Source organism: Hylobates moloch, unplaced genomic scaffold, assembly GCF_009828535.3.
Source record: "Hylobates moloch isolate HMO894 unplaced genomic scaffold, HMol_V3 SCAFFOLD_1, whole genome shotgun sequence".
Classification (NCBI taxonomy): Eukaryota; Metazoa; Chordata; class Mammalia; order Primates; family Hylobatidae; genus Hylobates; species Hylobates moloch.
Genome location: NW_026652276.1, coordinates 3,788,739 through 3,813,519, shown reverse-complemented (window position 1 = coordinate 3,813,519; position 24,781 = coordinate 3,788,739). Strand labels below are relative to the sequence as shown.

Here is a 24,781-nt window from a genome sequence, read left to right as displayed (position 1 = left end):
CTCCGTTGCCCAGGCTGGAGTGAAGTGGTGCAGTCATGGCTCACTGCAGCCTCAAATTTGCAGGTTCAAGCAATCCTCCCACCTCAGCCTCCCAAGTAGCTGGGACTGCAGGCACACACCACCACACCTGGCTAATTTATTTTTTGTCTGTGGAGATGGGGTTTTGCCATGTTGCTCAGGCTGGTCTCAAGCTCTTGAGCTCAAGCAAGTCACCTGCCTTGGCCCCCCAAAGTGCTGGGATTACAGGCATAAGTCACCTTGCCTATCGTCATATAAAGTATTTTCATGATTTTTCCACTGACTATTAGATTAAATTCCTTCTTCCATTTTGTTGAAAGTAGAGAATTGGAAGCCACCTGACTTGGAGAAGGCTTTGTCACTCAGTCATTGGAGTCCTTTGCTTCAGTTTCTGAAGTGTCCACCAGAATCACTTTACCAATCCCTGTCAGCTGCAGGGACATCAGAATGCTTTTCTACCCTGAATAGTTACATCTGTCACTCCTCACTTCAGAGCAGCTTTACAGGCTTTTGCTGGAAATGCTGAGGAAGAGTTGAGAAAAACAGTAGTATTATTAATTTCAACATACTCATATGTATACCAATGTAGTATTTTTAAAATCTTATTACATTCTTCCTATTTTCACCCAAAGCTTGGAGCTCCAGATTCAGCCCATTCAGTTTATCAAAACTATCTGCCATATACATTAATTGCCAAACTAGTCAGTGAAATCAGACTCTTTCCCTCAGGCAAAAGTCTTACTTCATTTTCATTCTAACAACATGCCTCTGACAGCCATCTCACTCTGAGCTCCTGGAGGTTCCTGGTTAGATAGGTGAGATGTGGAGCCAGTGCCCTAGGTGGAGGAAGGCACCATGGCTGTTGTTTCTTGGCATCCTCTTTGCTTGGTTCTCAAAGGGGTAATGCCTGCTTTTACAGTGGTCTAGGGTTTGAAGTCACTAAATGAAGTTTTCATCATCCCTGCCATCAGACTCCACAGCGTCTGAACCCAAGACACTCCAGTGTGAACCAGGACATACTATTTATGATACCATGCTTTGTCCTTTACAGAAATGGGTATAGGCCAGGCGTGGTGGCTCATGCCTGTAATCCCAGCACTTTGGGGAGGCCAAGGTGGGCAGATCGCTTGTGGTCAGGAGTTTGAGACCAGCCTGGGCAGCATGGTGAGACCCCATCTCTACAAAAAATTAGCTGGGCGTGGTGGCGCACACCTGTAGTCCCAGCTACTTGGGTGGTTGAGGTGGGAGGATCACCTGAGGCCTGGAGTTCAAGGCTGCAGTGAGCAGTGCACCCCAGCCTGAGCAATTGAATGAGACTCTGTCTCAAAAATAAATAAATAATTTTAAAAAAGAAAGAAATAAATGGTTATAGGTAGGGAAAAGCGAATGAAGACACAGTGGTGGGGGAAAAAGCAAATATAGGGAAAAGCACAACCCTACCTTAATGCGTCGCTTTGAGGTGGCTTTACCCTTATCAGTGCATCATGGGTACTTTTGTCCCCTGGGAATGTCCACTCCGCGAGGCAGTTCATTCTAGTACAGGGGGAATTGGGAGGTAGGCCTTTTTTTTACAGGGGGGAAGAAGGTTGTAAAAGAGGAGGTGGGATGGAGAGCTGGCATGACTCCTTGGTCTCAAGGGCGTTGTCCACAGATTTGTTACCAGACAGCATATGTGGATGTTGCCATCTAGAATCTAGAAATGGATTCTGTCACAGTGATTTGTGCCGACATACCCCTTCAAAAGGTTTGTTTTCCCAGGGCTCTTGGTAATCTTGAAGACACTGGAGTATGGTTCCTCAAAGGTAGTGAGGAGTGGGCTCTAAAGCGCAAGGCAAGAGGAGGATAATTCCTCTAATTGTAACAGTGGGGCAGGGGCCAGGCTGGCTGATTGAGAGCTGAGTGCCAGGAACTTCCCTCAGTTGCGTTTCATTATTGTATTTTAAAACCTAGTTGTCTGAGAAGTATAATGTTTTCAACCCCAGCAGCCATGGACGATAGCAACATAGAATTGGCCTGTCTTGGACTTGTATACTGTGCTGTGGACCACGGTGCACGTGTAGTTACAGACATTCTCAATGAGTCCACTACCTGCCAGCTGTGGAAGTGAGCAGGCCTTCCCTGAGCCGTCTCCGCCTTGGGCCAGGTACTCCCAGAGCCAGGTGTAGAAGGTGAATCTGAACTTTTAAGCTGGGGACATCGTGAAGGAAACCTTGTAAATAAGAGATGCTCTTGGGTTTCATCTCAGTCCAGTCTGCTCCCAAACTGCTTTTTAAGTTGGACTGTGGAATTTCTGGGCAAATTCAGTAATAAATAAGCAGATTTGGATCAGGTCTAAAAGCTGTGCAACTTCAAAGAGGGAAAAAGAAGTACTGATGCAGGAGCAGATCATTTTCCTGAGAGAGATTTGTTTCATGAAAGAGAAAAAAATAAAACAGTCTATTCTCACTTTTTAATGAGTTAAGAAAAGATATAATCCTAATAATTATTAAGTAAGAACTTGACTGGAGCAGAGGGAATAAGGTAAAGTGATAATCATATTAGACCAAATAACATCTTTGAAAGTGGTAGGCAATAGAGTTGAAACTCTGTAATCCATGAACTGGAAAGCCAACTGGAGAAAAAATATAGCATGGCAGGATGGAATGGCCAGAGCACAGCCATGACCAGGGTGTCTTGCATGGGTAGTAATCATTCCTAAGGAGAAGGAAAAGGACAGCGTGGGTGCAGCAGCATCATCCAAAAGCTGTGGTAACAGTTCACAGAGTGGACTGCGTGGTTTGTAATGTTAGGCCTGGCAATGGATTTCTGTGTTGTGCCACAGTGATCAATATCAGAATACGTGTAAGACACCAACATCCACACATGCTTTGATGAACAAGGATATATACTCTGAGTATTTTATATCTAAGATGCCACTTATTTGAAAAGTTCTTATATCTGGAGTTAAAAATTTCCCCAAACAAGTATCTTTGCCAGAGAGTTTATACTGCCAGTCAGAAATCCAAGTGTATTTATAAAAACTAGAAATACGCATCTCAAATAAGTGGAGGAAGGCTAGAATAATAAATGCCATTGGGATGATTAAGCAACCAGTTAGGAAAAAAAATATGACCTTAGTCTGTAATCAGTTGATGAATGAATGAGCTGATTAAATGTAGTCTATGAAACCATTAAATTACTAGAAGAAAATATAAGAGGATATTGATATAATCTTGGTTGGGAAAGGCCTTTTCTAAGCATGACACCAAAGACAGAAACCCTAAAGAAAGATTAGCTTCTTAAAAATGGAAGACTAGTGTTCAGAAACCACAAAATCAAAATGCAAACAGCAGACTAAGAAAAATTGCTTGTAGCATATTTAAAAAGCAAAGGCTAATTAAGAGATTTTTATATTGGTAATTAAAAGATGAATACCTCAGTAATAAAAGGAGAGTTTCAGAACATTGATCATTCAGTTCTTAAAAGAAAAAACATAAATGGCCAATCATCATATAAATTTTAGCCTCACTAGTATTCATTACAGAATGTAAAATAAAAGAGAACTAGCATTTCTCTTCTATCAAATTGTCAAAGAAAAAAAATGTTAGGGTCCAGATAATGCCAGTTTTAACTACTAGATGACATAAACGTTGATACAGTCTCAACTCTTAAGGAATGGAATTTTTTTTTTAATGATGACTTGTTTGAGGCTAACAACTTGCTGTTATGCATTCATTTCATATAAAAAATTTGAGGAAAATGATAAGATTTAATATTACTGGTTTGTTCGTGATGATAAATATTTTAGGGGAAGTTGAATTTTAATTTTAAAATGGTGCTAATTCTGTCAAATTTGAAAATTGAGAATAATTTATTTCCAGTGGCTTTTCCAAGCTCTTTCATGCTGAAGTGCCCTCTGTTGGCACCAGCAGCCACTTAGTGACCCCAGGCTGGGTACCACCTGAGGAGAGGGACTGCCCTGTGGGGTCTACAGGGCGTGGGGGGCGGGGTAAAGAGGGAGTGGGGGTACACAGCATGTGGATGGCAATGTTGGTGATGCTCAGACCCTGGGCATCCTCCTTCGTGCCTACCAGCCCGCATTTCTAGAAGGCCTGCTCTGTTCTGAAGGCTGCACCAAGCAATCACCGAGGCAGTGATTCTGTCAGGTTCACTGCTGTGTCCCCAAGGCCTAGAACCATGCCCAGCAGAGGTTGGGTGCTCAGTAAGGGTTTGTTGATGACTGTTAGTCTTGTGTCCTCCAATTGACATTCTCTTGGGGAGACCAGCAGTAAGCAGATAAAGAAATCACTTAAGGCATGAGATGTGTTCGGAGGGTTGGAAGTTCCAGGAAGATGGTAGGATGCAAGGAGGCCAGGCAGATGGCCCCAGAAGGATGTCCCTTCCCTTCCCTGAGGGTGTGCTCGGCCCCCCGAGAAGACAGACAGCAGGCAGGTGACAGCATGGAGCCCATTTCTGTTCAGGCAGGGGTAGGACTTCCACCAGTGTGTGTGCATTTGGTGATGGAACCGAGGAACGCTGCAGGCCTGTTTTTAAACTCCTGATTCTCTGTATTTGCCATATCCTAACAGAGTGTTTGCTTTTTGTTTCCTTTTTTTTTTAATTTAAAGGATTTTTTTGTTTTGTTTTGTGTTTTTTGATAGATGAGGGTTACTACCAGGGTGGAAAATTTCAGTTTGAAACTGAAGTTCCCGATGCGTACAACATGGTGGTGAGTAGCCTGCGTTGAGCCTGTTGTTTTACTTCTCGGGCGGGGCTGCCTGTGGCTGTGGCCCGCCACTGGCACAGGGCCCTAGCACTCCCCTCTGCGTGTGTCCATGTGTGACTGAGTACTCACTTCAGTATTTTTGTGATGAATGTCACTCATCAGCAGTATTTAGAGTGTTAGTAGAGAATTCGTTTATTCAACAAATACTTCTGAGTACTATGTGCCAGGCAGCCTGCCTGTGTATTTTCTATAACTCATATTATCTGTTACAGTCTGGCACTGAAGAAAAAAAGCATTTAATAAAATGACTGTAGTTCTGTTCATGATATAACACCAAAATTCCAGAAGTCTATAAAATGTGTATTTTAGAATTTCAGAGAACAGTGACTTGTAGTTTAAACTATAAGTAATTTATACCTATAGTTTCATGTTAATCCCTCAAAGATCCTTTTAGGCAATAATTATACCAAATACCATTACATTATGTCTTTGCTTTGGTGGAACTTACAGACCAATTAGGAGAGATAAAGTGTAGAAAGTTGATAAAGTGATAAAAATGGTAAGTAGAGGACAGTAGTGATACTGATCAATGATAGGAAACTAGTTTTTGAGAATTCAGAGAAGGGAAAGTAATCATCACTTTGGAAAGTGGTCGGGGCTAGTTAAGCTTTTAGGGGGAAATCTAACTGGAGTCACCCTGATGTGGCCCAGAACCAGGGGAGGGTGTTCTAGGTGACATGGAAATGTGGTGAACTGTGGTGACAGGTGTGGACATGAGAACTTGCAACCTGCAGAAGGCAGATAGGGCCAGGCCAACTCGAGTGAAGAATTAGAGTTGGGGAAGAATAGAGGAAAAAATGGGAAAACTCGGATGTGGGGGTTTGGTTGGGCATTTTCGATTTGGCAGTGACAAACCACTGGAGATTCTGAATAATTCCACACCCCTAAGTTGGGGTATTAGAGGAGGTGTGGCTGCACTTCAGGGACGAGTGTGATGTGTCTCGGCCCAAATTGCCAGGAGTTGGTGTACAGGCAGTTCAGCGTGCTTCTCTTATTGGCGTGCACCATGGATATATGTATTCCTCCTCACGTGTTCTAACTAACCCTCTTGGCCCATCCAGTAGGAAAGCACAAGCTGATGGTGCTGCCAGAGAAAAGGAAGCCTCACTCCCATCATGAGGATGTAGGCATTGGGGACAATGTGCCTGTGACTTCGCTTGTGGGAAGTGTGCTCCCACTGCCTGACAAGTGGAGTTGCCCCCAACCCTAGCCACCGGGCTCTGTTTAGTGGCTGCAACACTTGTTTTAGAAGCAAACCTTCATCTATGGAAATTGACTTTTTACCGGACTACTCCATTTAAGGTTCTTTTTGAAATGTAATTTATGGGGATGGGGAAGAGTTGGCAGTCCAAGAAATTTTTAAATTTGTAAACAAAGACGGGAAAATACACATTTCCAGTCTTTGTCCATCCACCACCTGCTGAGACTTTCCATCCCTCCCAAACCACACTGAGAAGCCTGGCGACGGAGCACTGCACCATGTCCGGTGGGAGGTGGTTTCAGAGGCTTGGCTTCAGTACAGATGTTTAGAATCTGGAGACTCTGGTGGTTTCGGGAAACAAACAGGCATACAGTATTTGAAATTCTGTATTTAGATTTGCCGCTAAATACTTATGACACACGGTTCTGGATGTCATAGCAGGGAGTTAAGTTTAAGCTGATAAACTTTCCAGACAAGTTGTGAGGCATCAGAGAACCATTGTTTCAGGTATATCTGGCATCATCTAGGAGCAGAGCTCCTTGTTTTCACTATAGGAAGAAAGCAAACTAAGAGAAAGTACCAGGGAAGGAACGGGCATGATTGAGAGCCTCTGTGTGCCAGGTGTCTTGACTCACATTAATTTATTCCATTCTTCTGATAGTTCAGTGTATTATTTATTTATTTATTTATTTATTTATTTAGAGACGGAGTCTTGCTGTGTTCCCCAGGCTGGAGTGCCGTGGCGTGATCTCAGCTCACTGCAACCACCAGCTCCCGGGTTGAAGCAATTCTCCTGCCCTAGCCTCCTGTCAGTGGGCGATCTTAACATTCATATCTTTTTACATTAGGAAGTTAGGGTTCTGAAAGCTAAAGTTAAAAACATTAGCTTTGCCAACGGAGACGGCTGAATTGTTGAAGTCACTTAATGTCCAGGGCTGCCCAGCTTTTAAGCGTGTGCCCTTCCTACCACACCAGGTGGTGAGAAAATGTTTGTCATACTGTCTTGTCCCATTTGTGACTTCAAGAAATAGGAAGGAAAATGGAATAAAGAATGACTTGAAAGCCACTGAGCCTTGAAGACTTGTTTCCCTTATTAGTTTGAGACTGGCACAGAGGTTGAGGTGGAGGGGTAAGGCTTAAATTTTCCTGTCCTTCTCTCAGACCTGCTATTCCCCAGCCCCCCTCCCCCGTCCCCACTACCAGTCCCTGTGGGAAAACATCATCCCCGAGCATCCTTTCTGAAGTTCTGTGTGCTGTGTTTGACCTTTAGCTCTGTAATGATGATCTTACATTTTTCTATTTCCACTGCTGTCTCTTTTGGAAGTTTCATAAATGATGGACTGGTCAGATTTCATCAGGAATAAAACCCCATGTTCTCAAACCCAGAAGTACTGAGAGCAGCTAGTGTCCTTTCCTCTCCTCTCCCCAGCCTTTCCTTCCTGTCCCCTCTGCCTTTTTTTTTTTTTTTTTTGAGACAGAGTCTCACTCTGTTGCCCAGGCTGGCACGATTTTGGCTCACCACAACCTCTGCCTGCGGGTTCAAGTGATTGTCCTGCCTCAACCTCCTGAGTAGCTGGGATTACATGCATGTACCACCACGCCCAGCTAATTTTGTATTTTTAGTAGAGACGGAGTTTCTCCATGTTGGTCAGGCTGGTCTCAAACTCTCGACCTCAGGTGATCTGCCCGCCTCCGCCTCGCAAAGTGCTGGGGAGCCACTGTGCTCAGCCTTTTTTGTTGTTGTTGTTAAATGAGATTGAGTTTTGCTCTTGTCACCCAGGCTGGAGTGCAATGGCATGATCTCGGCTCACCGCAACCTCTGCCTCCTGCCTCCTGATTCCCCTGCCTCAGCCTCCCGAGTAGCTGGGATTACAGGTGCCTGCCACCATGCCTGGCTAATTTTTGTAGTTTTAGTAGAGACGGGGTTTCACCATGTTGGCCGGGTTGGTCTCGAACTCCTGACCTCAGGTGATCTGCCAGCCTTGGCCTCCCATAGTGCTGGGATTACAGGCATGAGCCACTGCACCCAGCCTCCTGTCCCCTTCTCGTGTTTTCTTCCTGTCTGCCTCTCATTCAGGCAAGTGTGGGGCAACTTCCTTAGGGGCCAGCATATGTCACTAGTGTCCCCAGCAGGAAGTCTCCAGGGGATCATTAGGGTGTAGTACTTGGTTGAACACAAAAGTAGTTGCATTTGCCATGTTTATAATGAATCATTGCTTACCGACTCTCCCGAGCATCTCTTTCCCATTGGGCTGTGAGCCCTGAGGGAGTGCCAGCTGTCTTGCCCACACTATTTCCAATGTGTAGCCTGTGACTAGCATGCTAGGCAAAAAACACAGATTGTTCAGTGGTTGCCCCTCTCTCTGCCCCCCACAAACTTAGTGTAGAAAAGAGATGAAATAATTCAACCAGCATAGGAAGATCACATAGGCACAGTCATTCAGGATAGGGAGTGTGAGGGCACACTCTGAGGGCACCAGGTGGGGAAGTGAGAACGGACACAGCAGCAGCCACTGCGGAGCCTAGGGGTGGGCTGGAGCTTCTTGGGGTGCGTCTGCTTCACTGCCATGACTGACTTGACACAATTTCTGTACTTCATAAGGACTTATCTCCTAAGAGTTACAGTTCCTGCAGTGAAGGTCTGTTATTAAGACTGTGAATGTGGAAAACCTTTAATAAAGTCGATCATTATTTTAGAATAAACTTTTAAAAGAAAAATGTCTATTTGGAATCCCCCACCCCACCCAATATCCTAGCAGCTAAGATTCAAATTTTCTTTGTGTTTTTGTCCCTTTGCCTTTGAAGTTTAACTCCCAGCCTAAAGCCTGCCTTGTAATTTGTCAGTTTAGAAACTGTCCAGACAGATGTAGTGACATTTAGTGAGCTCCTACATTGTGCCAGGCTCCGTGTCAGACACTGGAGGGCCAAGGATGGGAACTTGGTGGCCTTTTAAGAATTTCAGTCTCTGGGCAGACAGACGCTGACATGACAATGAGGAACCCGGGTGGTGATGTGCGTGACGGCTATTCCTCAGGCTGGTGGGGACGCCCAGAGGAGGAGTACGTGACATGGCCTGGGGATGCCTTGGAGGAGGAGAGAGCCTTAGCTCAGACCCTAGCTGGCCTGTGGTGTCACACAGCCCTCAGGTGCATCAGTCAGGACTGTTTGGAGGAAGCTGTGTGCTGCAGCAGGAGAAAGGATTACAGCTCTTTGTTCTTGGCTCTGGTTTCCTCCTGGAAGTGAAGACACCGTGTCTCCTCACATGTTGTTGGCCAAATCAGATAACATGACCACGGCCAGCCCGGAGGGACTAAGGAAGGCCAGTCCTGCCATGGGTCCTGGAGGAGGAGAGCCAGACACTTGTTGAACAGCAGTGCTGACGACCACAAGTGACACCTGAACTCCCACTCTCCCTTCTTCTTTGTATGAAATTATCAGACTTTGTAGGGAATTGAGACAACACGGCCATGCAAAAATAGAATAATAATAACCCGTAATCTCTCCATCCAGAGATGATCACCCTGACTCTCTAATGTCTGTTGCAAACAGTATAAATCCCACATACCAGTGGGGTGATGCTACACATAGTCTGGTAACTCGGGCTTTCCCATCATAATATGATGGACGTACACATTCATGTCAGTCAATGCACGATGGCATCATTATTAATAAGAGCACTTCCATGTATGATGTGTCATTTAAACCAGTCCTTTATCGTTGGTCACTGGTTGACCAACCTTTTGTAGTATAAAGCAGACTTTCTGTAAAGGGCAAAGCAATAAATATTTTAGGCTCTGTGGACCACATATAGTCTCTATCCCATATTCTTTTTTGTTTTTTCAGTAATCTTTTAGAAATGTAAAAACCAGTCTTTGACCATGTGAAAACAGTCCCAGCCTGGATTTGGTCTGTAGGCTGTGGTCTGCTGCCCCAGAATAAATAGGGCTGTGAGGTAAGTCTGGGGCATGCATCTTATGTCTTCTGCCTCTTTCTTCTGGATCAGTTCCTAGACATGGCATTATGGGTATTGAGTAATTGATGCTCCATTTTAAGGTTCTGGATAAATCCTATTAAATTACCTTGCAGAGAGGAATGCCAGTTGACATCCTCACCATCAATGTTTGAAAATTCCGTTTCCCTAAACACTTACCAAAGTAGAATATTTGCCTTTTTGTTGTTGTTGTTGCCATTTTGGGAGGAAATGGTATCTCATTTAATATCCGATTGTCATTTCTTTTTCTTTTCTTTTCTTTTTTGAGACAGAGTCTTGCCATGTCCCCCAGGCTGGAGTCCGGTGGCGCAGTCTCAGCTCACTGTAACCTCCGCCTCCCGGGTTCAAGCAATTGCATTTTCATTTCTTAAGTCGGATGCTGAATAGTATTTCCCACTAATAAGCTGTTTATATTTTTTATGAGCTGCTATTATGTCCTTTGCTCATGTTTCCATTGGGGATATTTGTTTTTCTTCTAGATTTACTAGAGTCCTTACACGCAAAGTATGTGAAACTTTTTTCTTAGGTTTTTTAGCTATTCTGTAAATACTTTCTTTGTTTTGCATTTGCCATCTTTAGTTGTTGTTCTATACAAGTTTGGTTTTTTTGTTTCACTGCTTGAGTTTTGTATGTTATGATATGCTTAAAGCAGCCTTCAGACCCCAAGACGGTCATCTACATTTTCTTCTAGTCCTATAATTCCTTTTTATGTTTAATCCTTTCTCCTGCTGCAGCACACAGCTTCCTCCAAACAGTCCTGACCGATGCACCTGAGGGCTGTGTGACACCACAGGCCAGCTAGGGTCTGGGCTAAGGCTCTCTCCTCCTCCAAGGCATCCCCAGGCCGTGTCACGCCATCTGGAACACTGTGTTTTTCCAAATGGGTAGCCAGCGGCCCACCAAATAACCCAGTTCTCTGTTAGTTTGAAAGGCCAGATTTGTCATACATTAGGCTTCTGGCAGGGTGAGTGATGGTAGCCGTGCCAAGCACTGAGGGGGAATGTGGGAGGGCTGGGCATTGCTTGTTGGTCTAGCTGTGGGCCACTGGGGTTGGGGGGAAAGGGCTACAGGCCTAATTCAGTTTGGTAAGTATGTATGTCAGAAGCCAGGTGCAGAGTTTTGCTCTCTGTTCTGGAACCACAGTTAAGAGGACCGAGGACCGTTGACAAAAGGAGGTATCTGTGTTAACATCAAATTATGGAAGGTGTGAAGGGGACAGGAGGAAGGGCGAATACCCCCAAGACTTTGGGAGATGTGGTAGCACCAGGCTGCGTGGTCATGTGTGAGGGCCTCCACAGAAGGGGTACCTGCTTGGGAGGGTGAGTGAGTTTGCCAATTTTCTAGGTTCCTACAAAAACTGAGAGTTGGTGACTTGGCCTAGCACTAGACTGCCACCATCCAGTGACCCAGAGGGGGGTCACAGAGCCCTGCCCCTCATGGCAGTCTGACCTTCCATCTGCAGCCCAAATGCCTCAGTGTAAGGGAAAGATGCAGTTCCTCCTTTCTATTAAATACGTTCCCATTTATTTGTAGAAAAGCACAATGTGAAATTTATTTAAACTCATTCTGAACCTAAATTCTTTGTCCTCAGACACATGGATTTGCACAGTCAGTTTAATCAGTTTTTTGGAATCTACGGATTTTGTGGTATTTTGAAATTAGGAAGAATGCTCATTAGAGTGTCGAAAAAGTATTTTTGCTTTATACAAATAAATAGATGAAACTATGAAAGTTTACTAGAAAGTTAAAGAGGATATTTGGATGGTGAAGTATTTTCTAAGTATGGCGTCAAAGATAAAAATTTGATTACAAAAATAACCTCCTCAGAAAACATCATAAATAAAAGTTAATAGCAGATGATACACAGGGAAAATGTTACCCATTTCACAAAGGTTTGTTTCCTTTTTGAGATGACCTTTCTGATGAGATCCTGTGATTTGACACTTCTGCATATTAACCAAGGGGACCTTGCTGTGGGAGGTCCTGGAGAAGAGGCCCTCTCCCTTACTGCAGGTTGTGGCGGGGTGGCAGGGGGGCGTGAGCAGTGTATCAGGAGCTTCTGAAGGACGTGAGCAGTGTATCAGAAGCTAGGGTTTCTGACCAGCAGATCCTCTTCCTGGGCTTCATCCTGAGGAAACATTTCACCCAGGATGAACCCTGCATTGATAGAGCAGGGTTGGGAGAAGAGGAAGTAACCTGAGGGCCCAGAGGTAGGGAAGTGCTTATTAAACTCAGGCAGGTGTACCATGGAATGCAGGATGCCATCTGAAATGATGGCAGAAATAACTAAAACATATGTAGCACAGCTTTCTTCTATAAAGAAAAACGAGTATGCTGCATGCACACTATGTGTGTGGCCTAGAAAAGAGGCATAAACACATGTACATCAGCTGTCACATAATTTCTGGGTACCATTTTGATGGAGTATATATATTCTTAACATAAAAAACAAAAGTGAAAGAGCAGAATTTATTATATATTTACATATATTTCTTTTCATTTCTGTTGTCCTTTTCTCTCTGAGTGTGGATTGCCTTTGTAACGGAGAAATCTGTTTGGTTTGGTTTGGTTTGGTTTTCTGGTTTGGAGGCAGGGACTCGCTCTGTTACCCAGGCTGGAGTACAATGGTGCGATCATAGCTCACTGCAGCCTACAACGTCTGAGCTCAAGTGATTCTCCCACCCCAGCCTCCTGAGTAGCTGGGACTACAAGCAGGAGCTACCATGCCCAGCTCTTTTTTTTTCCCTGGAGAGACAGGGTCTTGCTATATTGCCCTGGCTAATCTTAAACCCTTGGCCTCAAGCGATCCTCCCACCTTGACCTCCCAAAGTGTTGAGATTTTTTTCTCCTGGGTGTCTATCATTAATTATATTTTGTTCTCTTAGGTGGCCTCCCAAAGTGAGCCAATACGCCCAAACTAGAAAAATCTTAAAAGAACTTTATCCAAACATGCCAAGTCATAAATGATGTCGATATACTTTATCCCCACAAATTCATCATTTTCATTCTCTTTCTCTCCTTTAAATATAAAGTGGACTAGGGCTTTCATCTAGGAAAATGTATGTGACAATAGCATCTTCAGAAAAATCCAGCAAATGGAACAGGCTGTTCTTGCAAGGAGCAGTAACTTTCAGCCATAGTAACTTGTATTGCAAAGGAATCTGGGGCTTCTGATTGGATTTGGACCCAGAGGATGCAGAACTGTTCCTTAGAGTGCACTATGGATACCTTCTGCCGTCCCAAACCCAGGGGGTGTGGGAGGTGACAGAGGTCCAGTCACCAGCACCGTCAGCCGGCAGGACACATGGGGCTTGTAGAGAGGTGCTCAGAAGCCCACGGGTAGACTTGGCTGCTGAGACTAGCCCTTGTGGATGCAGCGCATCAACACATGCCTCGTGGGTGAGGTGAGCCAGTATTCAGGGTTGAACACATGTTCAGCGAGTCAAACTGCACGCTGAGTAAGCCATGAAACAAGTGTCTAGATAGGGGATATGGTAAGGCTCTGGCCTGGAGATATGATTTGCAGACTGTCGGCGTGATCTCTCTCATTCTGTCTATGTTGCAGCCTCCCAAAGTGAAATGCCTGACCAAGATCTGGCACCCCAACATCACAGAGACAGGGGAAATATGTCTGAGGTGAGTTTCTTGTCTTTTCTTTCTTCTACATTTGTGAGTGTCATGTGCCAGCCTTGGGCTTTTAAACGTGTTGTCTCCTCTGAAAAGATTTTGAGGCATGGCCAAGATTAGGAAGGGCTTGAACTCAGCTGAAGTAGCTGCGGTTGCCTGCCTGCTCCCAAACCCTACCCTACCTTCTGCCTCCAGACCAGTGTCTTCTCGTGGCCCTCTGGGGGCCACAGCCCTACTAAGTTCTTAGTACAGCCTCCTTGCCTGCCCAGGATGGACCCTTGGAGTCCCTTGCCTTGTTCCCCTCCTATTTAAATGAGAGACCACATTACCTCCATGTGGCTGATTTTAGCTAAGATGAGAAAATATGATGAACGATAGATACCCAGGAGAAAAAATGTAGATGGCAGGCTTGAGACGACCTTGGGCACTTGTATTTAAGCTGCCCTCTCTCCACCAAAATGGTCCTGATAGGTGTCAGGGCAATTAGGGCAGGCAGCCTCTCGGAGCTTCGTGTCTGCTGTGACTTGTGTCCCTGATCCCTGGCATGGGCAGAACGTCAGGCATCAGTGATTTCTCCTCCTAAGGCTGCTGGAAAAGTTGTATAGGTGGATTGGTTGGTTTTTAAAGTAAGTTTCGCATTTGGGCTTTATTTTTTCTGCACTTTTCCCTTTCATCACTTTAAGGCAGCAAGGTTGATTGCAGGGGCTTTGATATCAGACCACCTGGACCTGAGTCCAGCTCGCCACCCCCGCCCCCGCCCCTGCCCCGCTGCCTGGGGCAGCTGTGGGAGTTTAGGCTAGGTATTTGACCCGTATGTGCCTCACACTCAGCCAGTTTGGAATGTAGGCACAAAGCGTTTTCTTAGCACATTTCTCCTAATTTTGACATGAAATGCAATTAGTGGCCTAAGTCATTTCTCATGCTCAACTTCCGTATCTCTTTTCTTTCGGTCCTCTCTCCTTAGTAAACAGTAATCACCTTTGAAAGGAAATGTGTGAACTGTGGCTGCTGGAAATCTTACCTTAGGATCCCTTTCTCTTTTTTCTTTTTTTTTTTTGAGACGGAGTCTCGCTTTGTTGCCCAGGCTGGAGTGCAGTGGCATGATCTCAGCTCACTGCAAGCTCCGCCTCCCAGGTTCACGCCATTCTCCTGCCTCAGCCTCCCGAGTAGCTGGGACTACAGGCGCCCACCACTACGCTCAGCTACTTTTTGTATTTTTTAGTAGAGACGGGGTTTCACTGTGTTAGCCAGGATGGTCTCAATCTGACCATCGTGATCTGCCCGCCTTGGCCTCCCAGAGTGCTGGGATTACAGGCGTGAGCCACCGCACCCGGCCGGATGCCTTTCTCTTCACAAGTACAGTTAGTGCCCATTTGCCCATTTCATTTTTGTATATACTGCTCCCTTTCTTTAATATCAGCCTCATTTTTCACAGATAGTTAAAAATACATTTTACCAGACATACCTTTTTAAAAAAGCATCTTCCCTTTGAAGTATCTGTCCTTTATGTATTGAAACATTAAAATTCCACTATCTTTGGTTGCAGGTTATACATGTGTTTGGCCCAGGCCCCCACTGCCCCGCTTCCTCCTGTGCTTGTGAGGACACCTGGCTCACTTTCTGGGGGGCCATACTCTACTTCCCTGTCTTGCCCCTGCCTCAGTCAGAAATGGGTCCAGAATAGGAAGCTCTCTTGTTCCTTTTGCCATCTTCTGGGAAATCAGATGATTAGCAAAGCCTTATAAGGATGAACAGATGGTATCCTGATATAAAAGCCAGACATCTTAAGGAAAAAGATTGTCAGATTTGACCACGTAAAAATTAAAAACACAAAATGGAAGGAGAAATGATCAACTGGATTAACATCCTTGGTATGTAAATAGTCCTTACCATTCATTATAAAAAAGATGGATACTTCTCTGGAAAAATGTGGCATTGGCTACAAATAGGTGATTCATAAAAGAAGAAATAGAGGTGAGCAGTAAATATCTGAGGAGATGTTCACTGTCATCGGTAACCAGAGAAAGGCGCAGAAAACCATGAAGTGTGGCTTACCACTTACCAGATTGGCAGGCACAAAGGCAGATACTTGGTGGTGGTGGGGGAGTGTGTGACAGAGCGAGCAGGCTCTCTCGTTGGAGGGTGTGTGTATTTGCACACCTTTCATTGGTCCTTCAGCCATGTAGACTACCTGTAACTCGTATGTACCCTTGGACTTGTCAGCTGCACTTCTAGGGATTTAATCTAAGGAAATAATGTGCCAGATTGATGTACAGGGACCACCTTGTTAGTGAAAAGCAGACAGTGTCCAGTGGCAGCTTTATGGTATGTCCCGAATAAAGGGAAGGAAAAGCCCAACCGCACCTCTGGTTTGTGGTGACGCTGACAGCAGCTCATCAGCCCTTCCCACAGCAGGACTGATGGGTGCCTGGGGTTCCACGGGCCTTTCAGTGCTGGCACACAGGAGCACCTTCCTCTTTTAGAGAGATTTGCCCTGGCTCCACCTTGTTGTCCCAGCAGGGACCCTTCCCCTGCTCTGGCACAAGGTCAGAGGCTCCATGTCTGTGGGATTGGAGGGCCTAGGTCAAGAGCTCAGTCAAAGCTTCTCCTAGAGCCCAAGCTTCTATTACAGTTCCTGGGGTGTCCTCTGTCTCCTTGCTTAATGACATCTCTGATAGCCGAGTGTCTCTGTCTCCTGAGCTGTTGCTGGGACTATCCTCTGTGAGGCCAGGCTAGAACTTCCTCAGTGACTGGAGGCGCTGCACCCCTGATGGGCCTCACTGCTGCCCAGACCAGTGGCCACCACATGCTGGGGCCGGCCTTGCCTCCCTATTACCTGCCCCGGCCAGATGCAAAGCCTTCCTGCTCTGGCTGTGCTGTTGACAGCAAAGCTCAGGGTGAGCTTCCTTCTCCTTCAGCTAATGTTGATTGAGCTTAGGCACTGGCAGAGGAATTAGCATTCCTTGCTTTTATGGATGAAACAGGCATTCAGCAAATAAATGACAAATATATAACTGAAGGTTGCATTAAGATCTATATAAGAAAATGATTAGCTAGATCAGAAATAATTCCTCCATTCAACAAAATATAGCCACTAGGATTTGACTTCATTCCCAAAAAAGATATTCAGAAGTTGACAATTCAGATCCACAAGTCACCAATACCTCTATAGGGTAGAAAGACGTCCACCCAGTTGGTAGGGTACATGATTTGAGTTTTCCTTTTTTCTTTTTAAGGCTAAAAGTAAATTTTAATGGTCAATTTAAGGTTAGTTACCTGGTTTTTTTAACTGCTCTTCATAGACAATTAAGATTATAGCTTTGATTCAAACTCTACGTATTTTTCTCCTGATCTAAATTGACTTTTGTGAATTTAAACATGCTCTAATTCAAAAAAGTTTATCAGAGGTAACAATTATGGATAAAGCCTGATATTTTATTTACAGATCAAAGCCACAGCACAATAATTCAACAAATACAAAAGTAATTTTATCTCCAGAAGGAAGCTTGGCAATAAATTATACTTTTTCAAAGTATGGAATGATCATTTAATCCTTTTAAAATTATTTAAAATTTTTTTTTACTTTTTAAGATTATTGGGAAAATGCTAATCTTCTCTGTATCATCCCAATTTGAGCATATGTGCTGCGGAAGTGAGCACTGGATTGATCATTTCCATGAGAGTATATGGTGTGCCTTTACAGCTGATAGACAGTAATGACCAGGACTCTCAGGTACCAGCTTCAGAAATGGGGCCTCACCGGACCTCTGAATCCTGGTGTGCCTTCCCTGAGCATGGGCCCCCCACCTAAGGAGTGATTGATATTCAGAATTTTGCATTAATCTTTTATCCTCAAGCTTTTTCTTTTGAACTTAAAAAAAAAAAAAAAAAAAAACTCAGTTACGGCCGGACGTGGTGGCTCACGACTGTAATCCCAGCACTTTGGGAGGCTGAGGCGGGCGGATCACGAGGTCAGGAGATCAAGACCATCCTGGTTAACACGGTGAAACCCCGTCTCTACTAAAAATTCAAAAAACAAAATTAGCCGGGCGCAGGTGGTGCATACCTGTAGTCCCAGCTACTCGGGAGGCTGAGGCAGGAGAATGGCGTAAAACCGGGGAGGTGGAGCTTACAGTGAGCCAAGATCGTGCCACCGCACTCCAGCCTGGGAGACAAGAGAGCCTCTGTCTCAAAAAAAAAAAAAAAAAAAAAATCAGTTATTAAAATGTCATATGCTGGGAGCTCCCATTGTTGTTAACCTGCATCAGCAGTGTTTCAGAATGTCGGTGCCCGTGAGCTGCCTGGGTTGGAAGAACAACATTGTTCATGAGGCGTGTGCCCTTGGGCATGTCTTCTCTGTGCCTTGGTTTCCTCCTGTATAAGACAGGGAAACAGTGATGCTCTCTTCACGGGTGGTTATAGGCATTAAGTGAATTTAATGGCACAGCGCCTAGGATTGTGCCTGACATACACATGATAAGCTCTAAGCTTCAGTTACTCCTGTTGTCATCTTGTCATTTTGTTGCCATTGTCATTTTCTTTCTTTTTTTTTTTTTTTTTGAGACAGGGCCTCACACTATTCCCAGGGTGGAGTACAGAGGCACCATCACAGCTCACTGCAGCCTGAAACTCCTGGACTCAAGCAGTCCTCCGCCTTTGGGAGTACAGGCGTGCACCACTATGCCTGGCTAATTTTTAATTTTTAGTAGAGACAGGATATCACTGTGTTGCCCAGGCTGGTCTCAAACTCCTGGACCCAAGCTATCTTCCCACCTTACCTCAGCCTCCCAGAAGCTGGGATTACAGGCGTGAGCCACCATACCCAGCCACCATTGTCATTTTCTGCATATTAAATTGACAAATGTTCTTTGTGTGTTATTTTAAACATGCTTTTCCTCAGCCTAAAACTTCCATGTCAAGTATTACCACAAATAGATAAACATAACACAAGACGTTATAATTGAATATGTATATAAACTTGGAGGTAGAAATGCCTTCCTCAGCAAGAGAAAACTGAGAAGCCACAGAGGAAAAGATGGGTTTAATAAAAAGTAGAGCTCTTTATTATAATATATAATAAATAAAGACAAAACACACACCGAGAGGACTAGTTGGCAGCGTGCAGGGCACCTGTGGCTGCTCCTCACTAACCACTGTGTGTTTGTCTTTTTCAGTTTACTGAGAGAACATTCAATTGATGGCACTGGCTGGGCTCCCACAAGAACATTAAAGGTAGAGTCTGTGCCTTGATCTTGATCATAAGTTGTCCCTGTGGTCCTCTCCCTGCAGTAGCCAGCCTCCTGAGAAAGCAGCACATGTCCTTGCCTGTCACATCCACACCAGTGGCCGGACACACCCTGTCTCCTCTTCTCCCTGCTGCCTAGGCTACTTAGCCAGTCACTGACCTCAGTCAGTTTGGGCCAGATGAGCATCCTTGTTGGCTTTGCCAGGCACCATTCTAGAACCAGAGATAGGAGCCCAAACTGCAGGCTTCACAGCCAAACCACCCGCCGCATAGGAAACCTCATGGCCGCCATTCATTCAACAGGGATGTCTTGAGCTCTTCTGGCCACTAGGTGTTGGAGAAGGAGCAGCAAATTGATGTGCAAACCACTCCCTACGGCCAGAGAAGACTGTCAGGTGTTGGGTACCTAACATCAGGCAGGGACCCTAGGGGAATAGCACAGGAAGGGGCTTTTGGCCCTGGCCCTGCATCAGGGAACACTGCAGACTGCATGCAGTCCTGACCCAGCTCCTCCAAGCTGTAGTCTCTGCCACCATGGGCAGCCCACCCAGCCTTTTCTTAGCTTCTCCCCACGCTCTAGAAATGTCCTGCCCTCTCAGAACTTTCCCTCTGCAGGTGGTGCCTCTACCTGGAAGGCGGCCCTCTCCTCCAGCCCTCTCCCTGGCAGACTCCTGCTCCCCTGGGGCTCAGATGGCTGTCATTGCTTCTGGAGCCTCTCCTCCCAGGGTGCTGGGGAACACGTCTCGTGAACAGTGCTGGCCTGCTGACCTGCCCATCTGTCCATCCCCCTTCCTCAGGCTGAGGGCTCGCCTTCACACACACTCCAACCCTAGGCCTGGCTCACATTGGAAGGTCAGGGATGGGTGGGTGGATGGATTGATGGACTAGAGAAAACAGAGAAGGGCAAATAAAATTACCAACTAGCAAAAAGTAGGGGAGGAGCATTAGAACAGGCCTAAAAAGGACGAAACTCTTGAGTTGATGAAGAGGAAAATGGAGAATGAATTTGTGATTCACAGATGGCAGGTCAGTACAGATAGAACAACTCTGGCTTTCAGTAATGAAAATCTCTAATCCTTGAATTGTGAATCTTCTATGATTCTTTAAATAACTAATGCAAAATCATTAAGAAAACTTAATAGGATGAGGGGTAATTAACTTATCTACGACCGCAAGAGGCAGTAGATGTAAAAACAACAGACGTTATTTTGAAGGTGACTTTTTAGAAGTCAGAACCATATTTGGTGGTAACAAGTACGAGGTGATTTAAGGTGGAGCCCCTATGCAGACACTGGCCTGCGGGCCCTGTCGTGCAGGATTGGGCTTGTCTGGTCTGACTGGGAGGGTGGCTGATGCTATCTTTGATTTTATATTCACTGCCTGAGACTGCTCATCTCTTTGAATTTTCCAGAGTTTGTTGTTACACTTGAAGAGAAGTTATTTTAATTTTCTATCTTGAGAAAAACAAACCATGCTGAAGACAGGTTTTGATAGAGTACAAAGTGTATTTCTTGATCATGGGTTTAAAAGACTAGGTGCACTTTGGCTTAAAACTTGTTTTCTGTTTTCTTTTTTATTTCAGGATGTCGTTTGGGGATTAAACTCTTTGTTTACTGTAAGTACAGTGATCAAAATCCCAAGTTATTCTCAATTTCCTTGTTGCTAGTTTTAGACATTGCGTTAAGGTTAACACAAAACCATGTTAAAAAATGAAACATGGACTGGGCACAGTGGCTCACGCCTGTAATTCTAGCACTTTGGGCGGATCCCCACTTGAGCCCAGGAGGCCCAAACCCCATCTCTACAAAAAATAGAAAAATTAGTTGGGCATAGTGGCATATGTCTGTAGTCCCAGCTACTTGGAAGGCTGAGGTGGGAGAATTGCTTAAGCCCAGGAGGCAAAGGTTGCAGTGAGCTGAGATTGCACCACTGTACTCCAGCCTGGGTGACAGAGACTCTGCCTCAACAGATACACACAAAAACCCCCCAAAGACATCCTGGCTGGGCATGGTGGCTCACACCTATAATCCTAGCACATTGGGAGACTGAGGCAGGTGGATCACTTGAGCCCATGAATTCAAGACCAGCCTGGGCGACATAGCAAGACCTATCTCTAAAAAAAATAATAAATTAAAAAATAACCCACCATGCAAATAGTTACATAGTTACCCCTTTTTTCTGTTGCTCTTTTATGAGTCAGAAGTAGAACAGTGAGGTGGGGAATGAGGGGACTTTGGAGTGACATGTGGGGAGGTTGTCTGGAGCAGGGGCCACAGCAATCTCACTTCTGCCCTGCTGAGGTGGCTGACCCCGGTTTCTAGGGGATGAGGCTGGTTCCACTTGCTTTAGCCCCTTCTAGCAGGGTGGCTGTTACCCTGGGGTCACTTGGCCCAGGCCACTTCTGTGCCCGTGGCTACACTAGACAGCCCAGGGAGTGGCCCTGTCACCTCCCAGGTGTCCTGATTGGGGTGAATGATTTTGTGGTTACCCAGCCTTGCGGGCTTTTCACGAGTCCAGAACCTCAGAGTTGTTGTCTTTTTGTCAGTGATGAGGTGCTGAAGTTTGCTGTTCTCAGGAAATAGCATTTCTCAGACAATGGCCCTAGGGCAGGAAGAGGCTAAATGGACTCAGCCAAAAGCTGTTGGTTGGATTTTTTTTATACAATATTACACGTTCCTTTGAATTTTTACTTTTCGATTCATAAAGGTGCTTTTAAAGAAATAAGCTTCAGAGATCTGTTCGTGAAAAAATAGTTTTTGCTACTTTTGATAAAACCTAAGGTGCCTCTATGATCTTGGATAGCCCAGCCAGGTCAGTGGGCTGTTTTACGAGCATCCTCCTGGCCAGGTGTCATGTGGGTCACTGGCTGTTGCCTACAGCAGAGGCACCTGCAGGACTCAGTTAAACTAGGGCGGGTCTGCCCTTACTTGTCCTGTCATCTGGGGGCACAGTGTTCTTATCTTCAGCAAAAGCAGAGCCTCAAACTAAACTGAGTCCCTGCCCACCTTTTGTCTTTCTGTCAGATGTTAGCTGGTGAATGTCTATCACACAAGCAGAGAAACCAAGCACTTCCAGTGATTTCAGGATCTCCCTGAATCTCCATGGGAGGTCATACCTGATGGAGACCTGGACTTGACAGTTTCTGCTGATCTCAGCCACTTTGTTCTGCTTCTGTCTTTGGCTTTTTCACTGAAGTGAATGGAGTTTTATTTCTGGAGCCTAATTTGAAATCTGTCTGGCAGTTGTGCTCCATTGTAATATTGAGCCTTGGCATCTCCAGATTTGATTGAGAGAGCCAAAGAGGACAGGTGTGAACTCAGGCCCTTCTAGGGGCCCACATGCCGTCATTGTCATCAGCCACCATGATGATTTTTTCTGGAGCCCACCATGTCTGTCCCAGGTTCCTTGGCTCTGAATAGGTTTTGACTGGTGACTTGCTGCAGGGGAATTAATGGGAGGAAAGAAACACTGGCTCCTTGGACTTAAAAAAAAATTGTTGGCTGGGCGCAGTGACTCACGCCTGTAATTGCAGCACTTTAGGAGACGCTGAGGCCAGCAGATCACCTGAGGTCAGAAATTGGAGACCAGCCTGGACAATATGGTAAAACCTCATCTCTACTAAAAAAAAAAAAAAAAAAAAAATTAGCCAGGCGTGGTGGCGGGCGCCTGTAATCCCAGCTACTTGGCAAGCTGAGGCAGGAGAATCTCTTGAATCCAGGAGGTGGAGGTTGCAGTGAGCCGAGATCACGCCATTGCACTCCAGCCTGGGCAACAAGAGCGAAATTCTGTCTCAAAAAAAAAAAAAATTTTTTTTAAAGAAATCTGCTACAGCCACACTAGCTCCCCATCTCTCAGTGCTCTAAGTAAATTCTAAAAGAGCCAATCAAAATTGCTAATTAAGTCTGTAATGGTTATTCTGATCAACTCATTTATCTTAGGTCTAACATACAGTAAAGAAGATAAGAAATTCTGTGTGATAACAGTCTTTATCTAATATGTACTTTACATTTTTGCCTTTTTCTAGGACTTGGAATCTAATTTTCCAACTGTGAATGACTATAGAGATTTACAGTTTTTCTTTGCTATTTTGTAACATTTTAATGGTCACAGCCATATTAATCTCCAGGAACATAGCCCCAAATTTAACATCATTCCTGAAGAGAAATATGATTGTCTTGACAATGATCCATCCTACAGCCTGCATTGGAAAGCCATGACTCATCATAAGGACAAATTGAGGCCCCCTGATTTTTGTTTGTTTGTTTTTTGTTTTGTTTTTGAGACCGAGTCTTGCTCTGTCGCCCAGGTTGGAGTGCAGTGGCGCCATCTTGGCTCACTGCAACCTCCGCCTCTGGGTTCAAGCGATTCTGCTGCCTCAGCCTCCCGAGTAGCTGGGATTATAGGCATGCGCCACCATGCCTGGCTAATTTTTGTATTTTTGGTAGAGATGGGGTTTCACCATGTTGGCCAAGCTAGTCTCGAACTTCTGACCTCTGGTGATCTGCCCATCTCAGCCTCCCAAAGTGCTAGGATTACAGGCGTGAGCCACCGTGCCCGGCCAGGCAAGCCTGCCGATTCTCAACAAGAGGGGTGAGCAGTGTGAAGATAAGATGCAGCTTTGGTCCAAAGTCCAGAGTGCTTCTTGGGGCTGAGGAGCGTAGCCATTGCAGTGCTTTTCTAGGGGAGAATGGGTCTGGCTCCCTCTCCGGAGTCTGGGGATATGATCCTGGCAACACTGCTGTGCAGTTTGCTCGGGTTCCAGATGTCGTCCCTATTGGCTTTGCATGGGTGGCTTGGTGAATCAGAGAAAGGAAAGTCCAGGGAAGGGGCTCAAAAAGTCAAAGCTGTTAATCACAAAACAAAAGAAAAAGTTAATTTTTATGGAAAAGAAGGGGATTTTTATTTGGAAATGCTTAATAATAGTGGTTTTCATTCTCCAGTTATCACAAATAGCATTAGAAACGAATGCAATTGCAATTTACTCCATCTTCACCAAACTTTATAGAACTGCATGTCAATATATCTCTAACTTCTTTCAGTCAGTTGTCAGTCACCATTTTGAAAAAAATACCCACATATTCGATACTTTGATATCATAAGCACTTGAGTTCTTAGCGGGATTCTCAGCTCTCCAGTTTAGTCTGCCATTTGCTAGTTAGACTTCTCTTACTGTACCATAAAATGAAGACTTTAACAGCAGAAAAGCAATTCTTCCAATGTTTACTTTAAGTTTCTCTCTTTTTAAGGATCTTTTGAATTTTGATGATCCACTGAATATTGAAGCTGCAGAACATCATTTGCGGGACAAGGTGAGCCAGTAACAGGCTTATTCTAGGCTGATGTACTTGTCACAAAGATTACTACTGTCTCTTGATTGGATAAATGAGAAATTTATCCACCAAGAGAGTGGTGGGATGCAAGGCTGGAATTCAAAGCAATTTGTAAACAATATGGTATAGTAAATGTGTGTAACCTCAGGAAAATGCTTTACCCAAGGTTAGAGAGAATTGGTGTGTGTTTGTTTTTTTGTTTTTTGTTTTGTTTTGTTGTGTTTTTTGAGACAAGATTTCACTCTGTCACCCAGGCTGGAGTGCAGTGTTGCAGTAGTGGCTCACTGCAGCCTCCACCTTCTGGGCTCAAGTGATCCTCCGTATTCAGCCTCCCAAGTAGCTGGGACTACAGGTGCATGACACCACATTCAGCTAATTTTTTTACTTTTATTTTTTGTAGAGATGGGGTCTCGCTTTGTTGCCCAGGCTGGTCTTGAATGGTTGGCCTCAAGCAATCCTCCTGCCTTGTCGTCCCAAAGTACTGGGATTACGGGCATGAGCCACACGGCACCCAGCTGAGAAGTGATTTTTTATTTGATGTGATTTCCTAGTAGAATTTAGTATGAGTAATTTAAAACAGGTATAGCACTAGCATGGTGGCGTT

The 24,781-nt window shown here is 44.9% G+C and overlaps 1 protein-coding gene and 1 non-coding gene across 6 annotated transcripts in view; one reads left to right on the top strand and one right to left on the bottom strand.

The window, feature by feature from the left end:
• The window catches only part of UBE2F (ubiquitin conjugating enzyme E2 F (putative)), a 74,989-nt gene that overhangs the window by 44,211 nt on the left and 5,997 nt on the right, over nucleotides 1-24,781 (top strand). For 3 of the 5 annotated variants that reach the window (XM_058436881.1, XM_058436884.1, XM_058436887.1), the window contains exons 5-9: nucleotides 4,626-4,726; nucleotides 13,541-13,611; nucleotides 18,777-18,834; nucleotides 20,430-20,462; nucleotides 24,094-24,156. In XM_058436881.1, the coding sequence (XP_058292864.1) occupies nucleotides 4,626-4,726; nucleotides 13,541-13,611; nucleotides 18,777-18,834; nucleotides 20,430-20,462; nucleotides 24,094-24,156 (326 nt within the window). The remainder of the gene's footprint in view (nucleotides 1-4,625; nucleotides 4,727-13,540; nucleotides 13,612-18,776; nucleotides 18,835-20,429; nucleotides 20,463-24,093; nucleotides 24,157-24,781) is intronic. The other 2 variants (XM_032753358.2, XM_058436897.1) reach the window with 1 other exon arrangement.
• On the bottom strand, nucleotides 17,161-17,262 carry LOC116809846 (U6 spliceosomal RNA). The gene has a single exon (XR_004370023.1). It is a non-coding gene; the product is annotated as a U6 spliceosomal RNA (small nuclear RNA).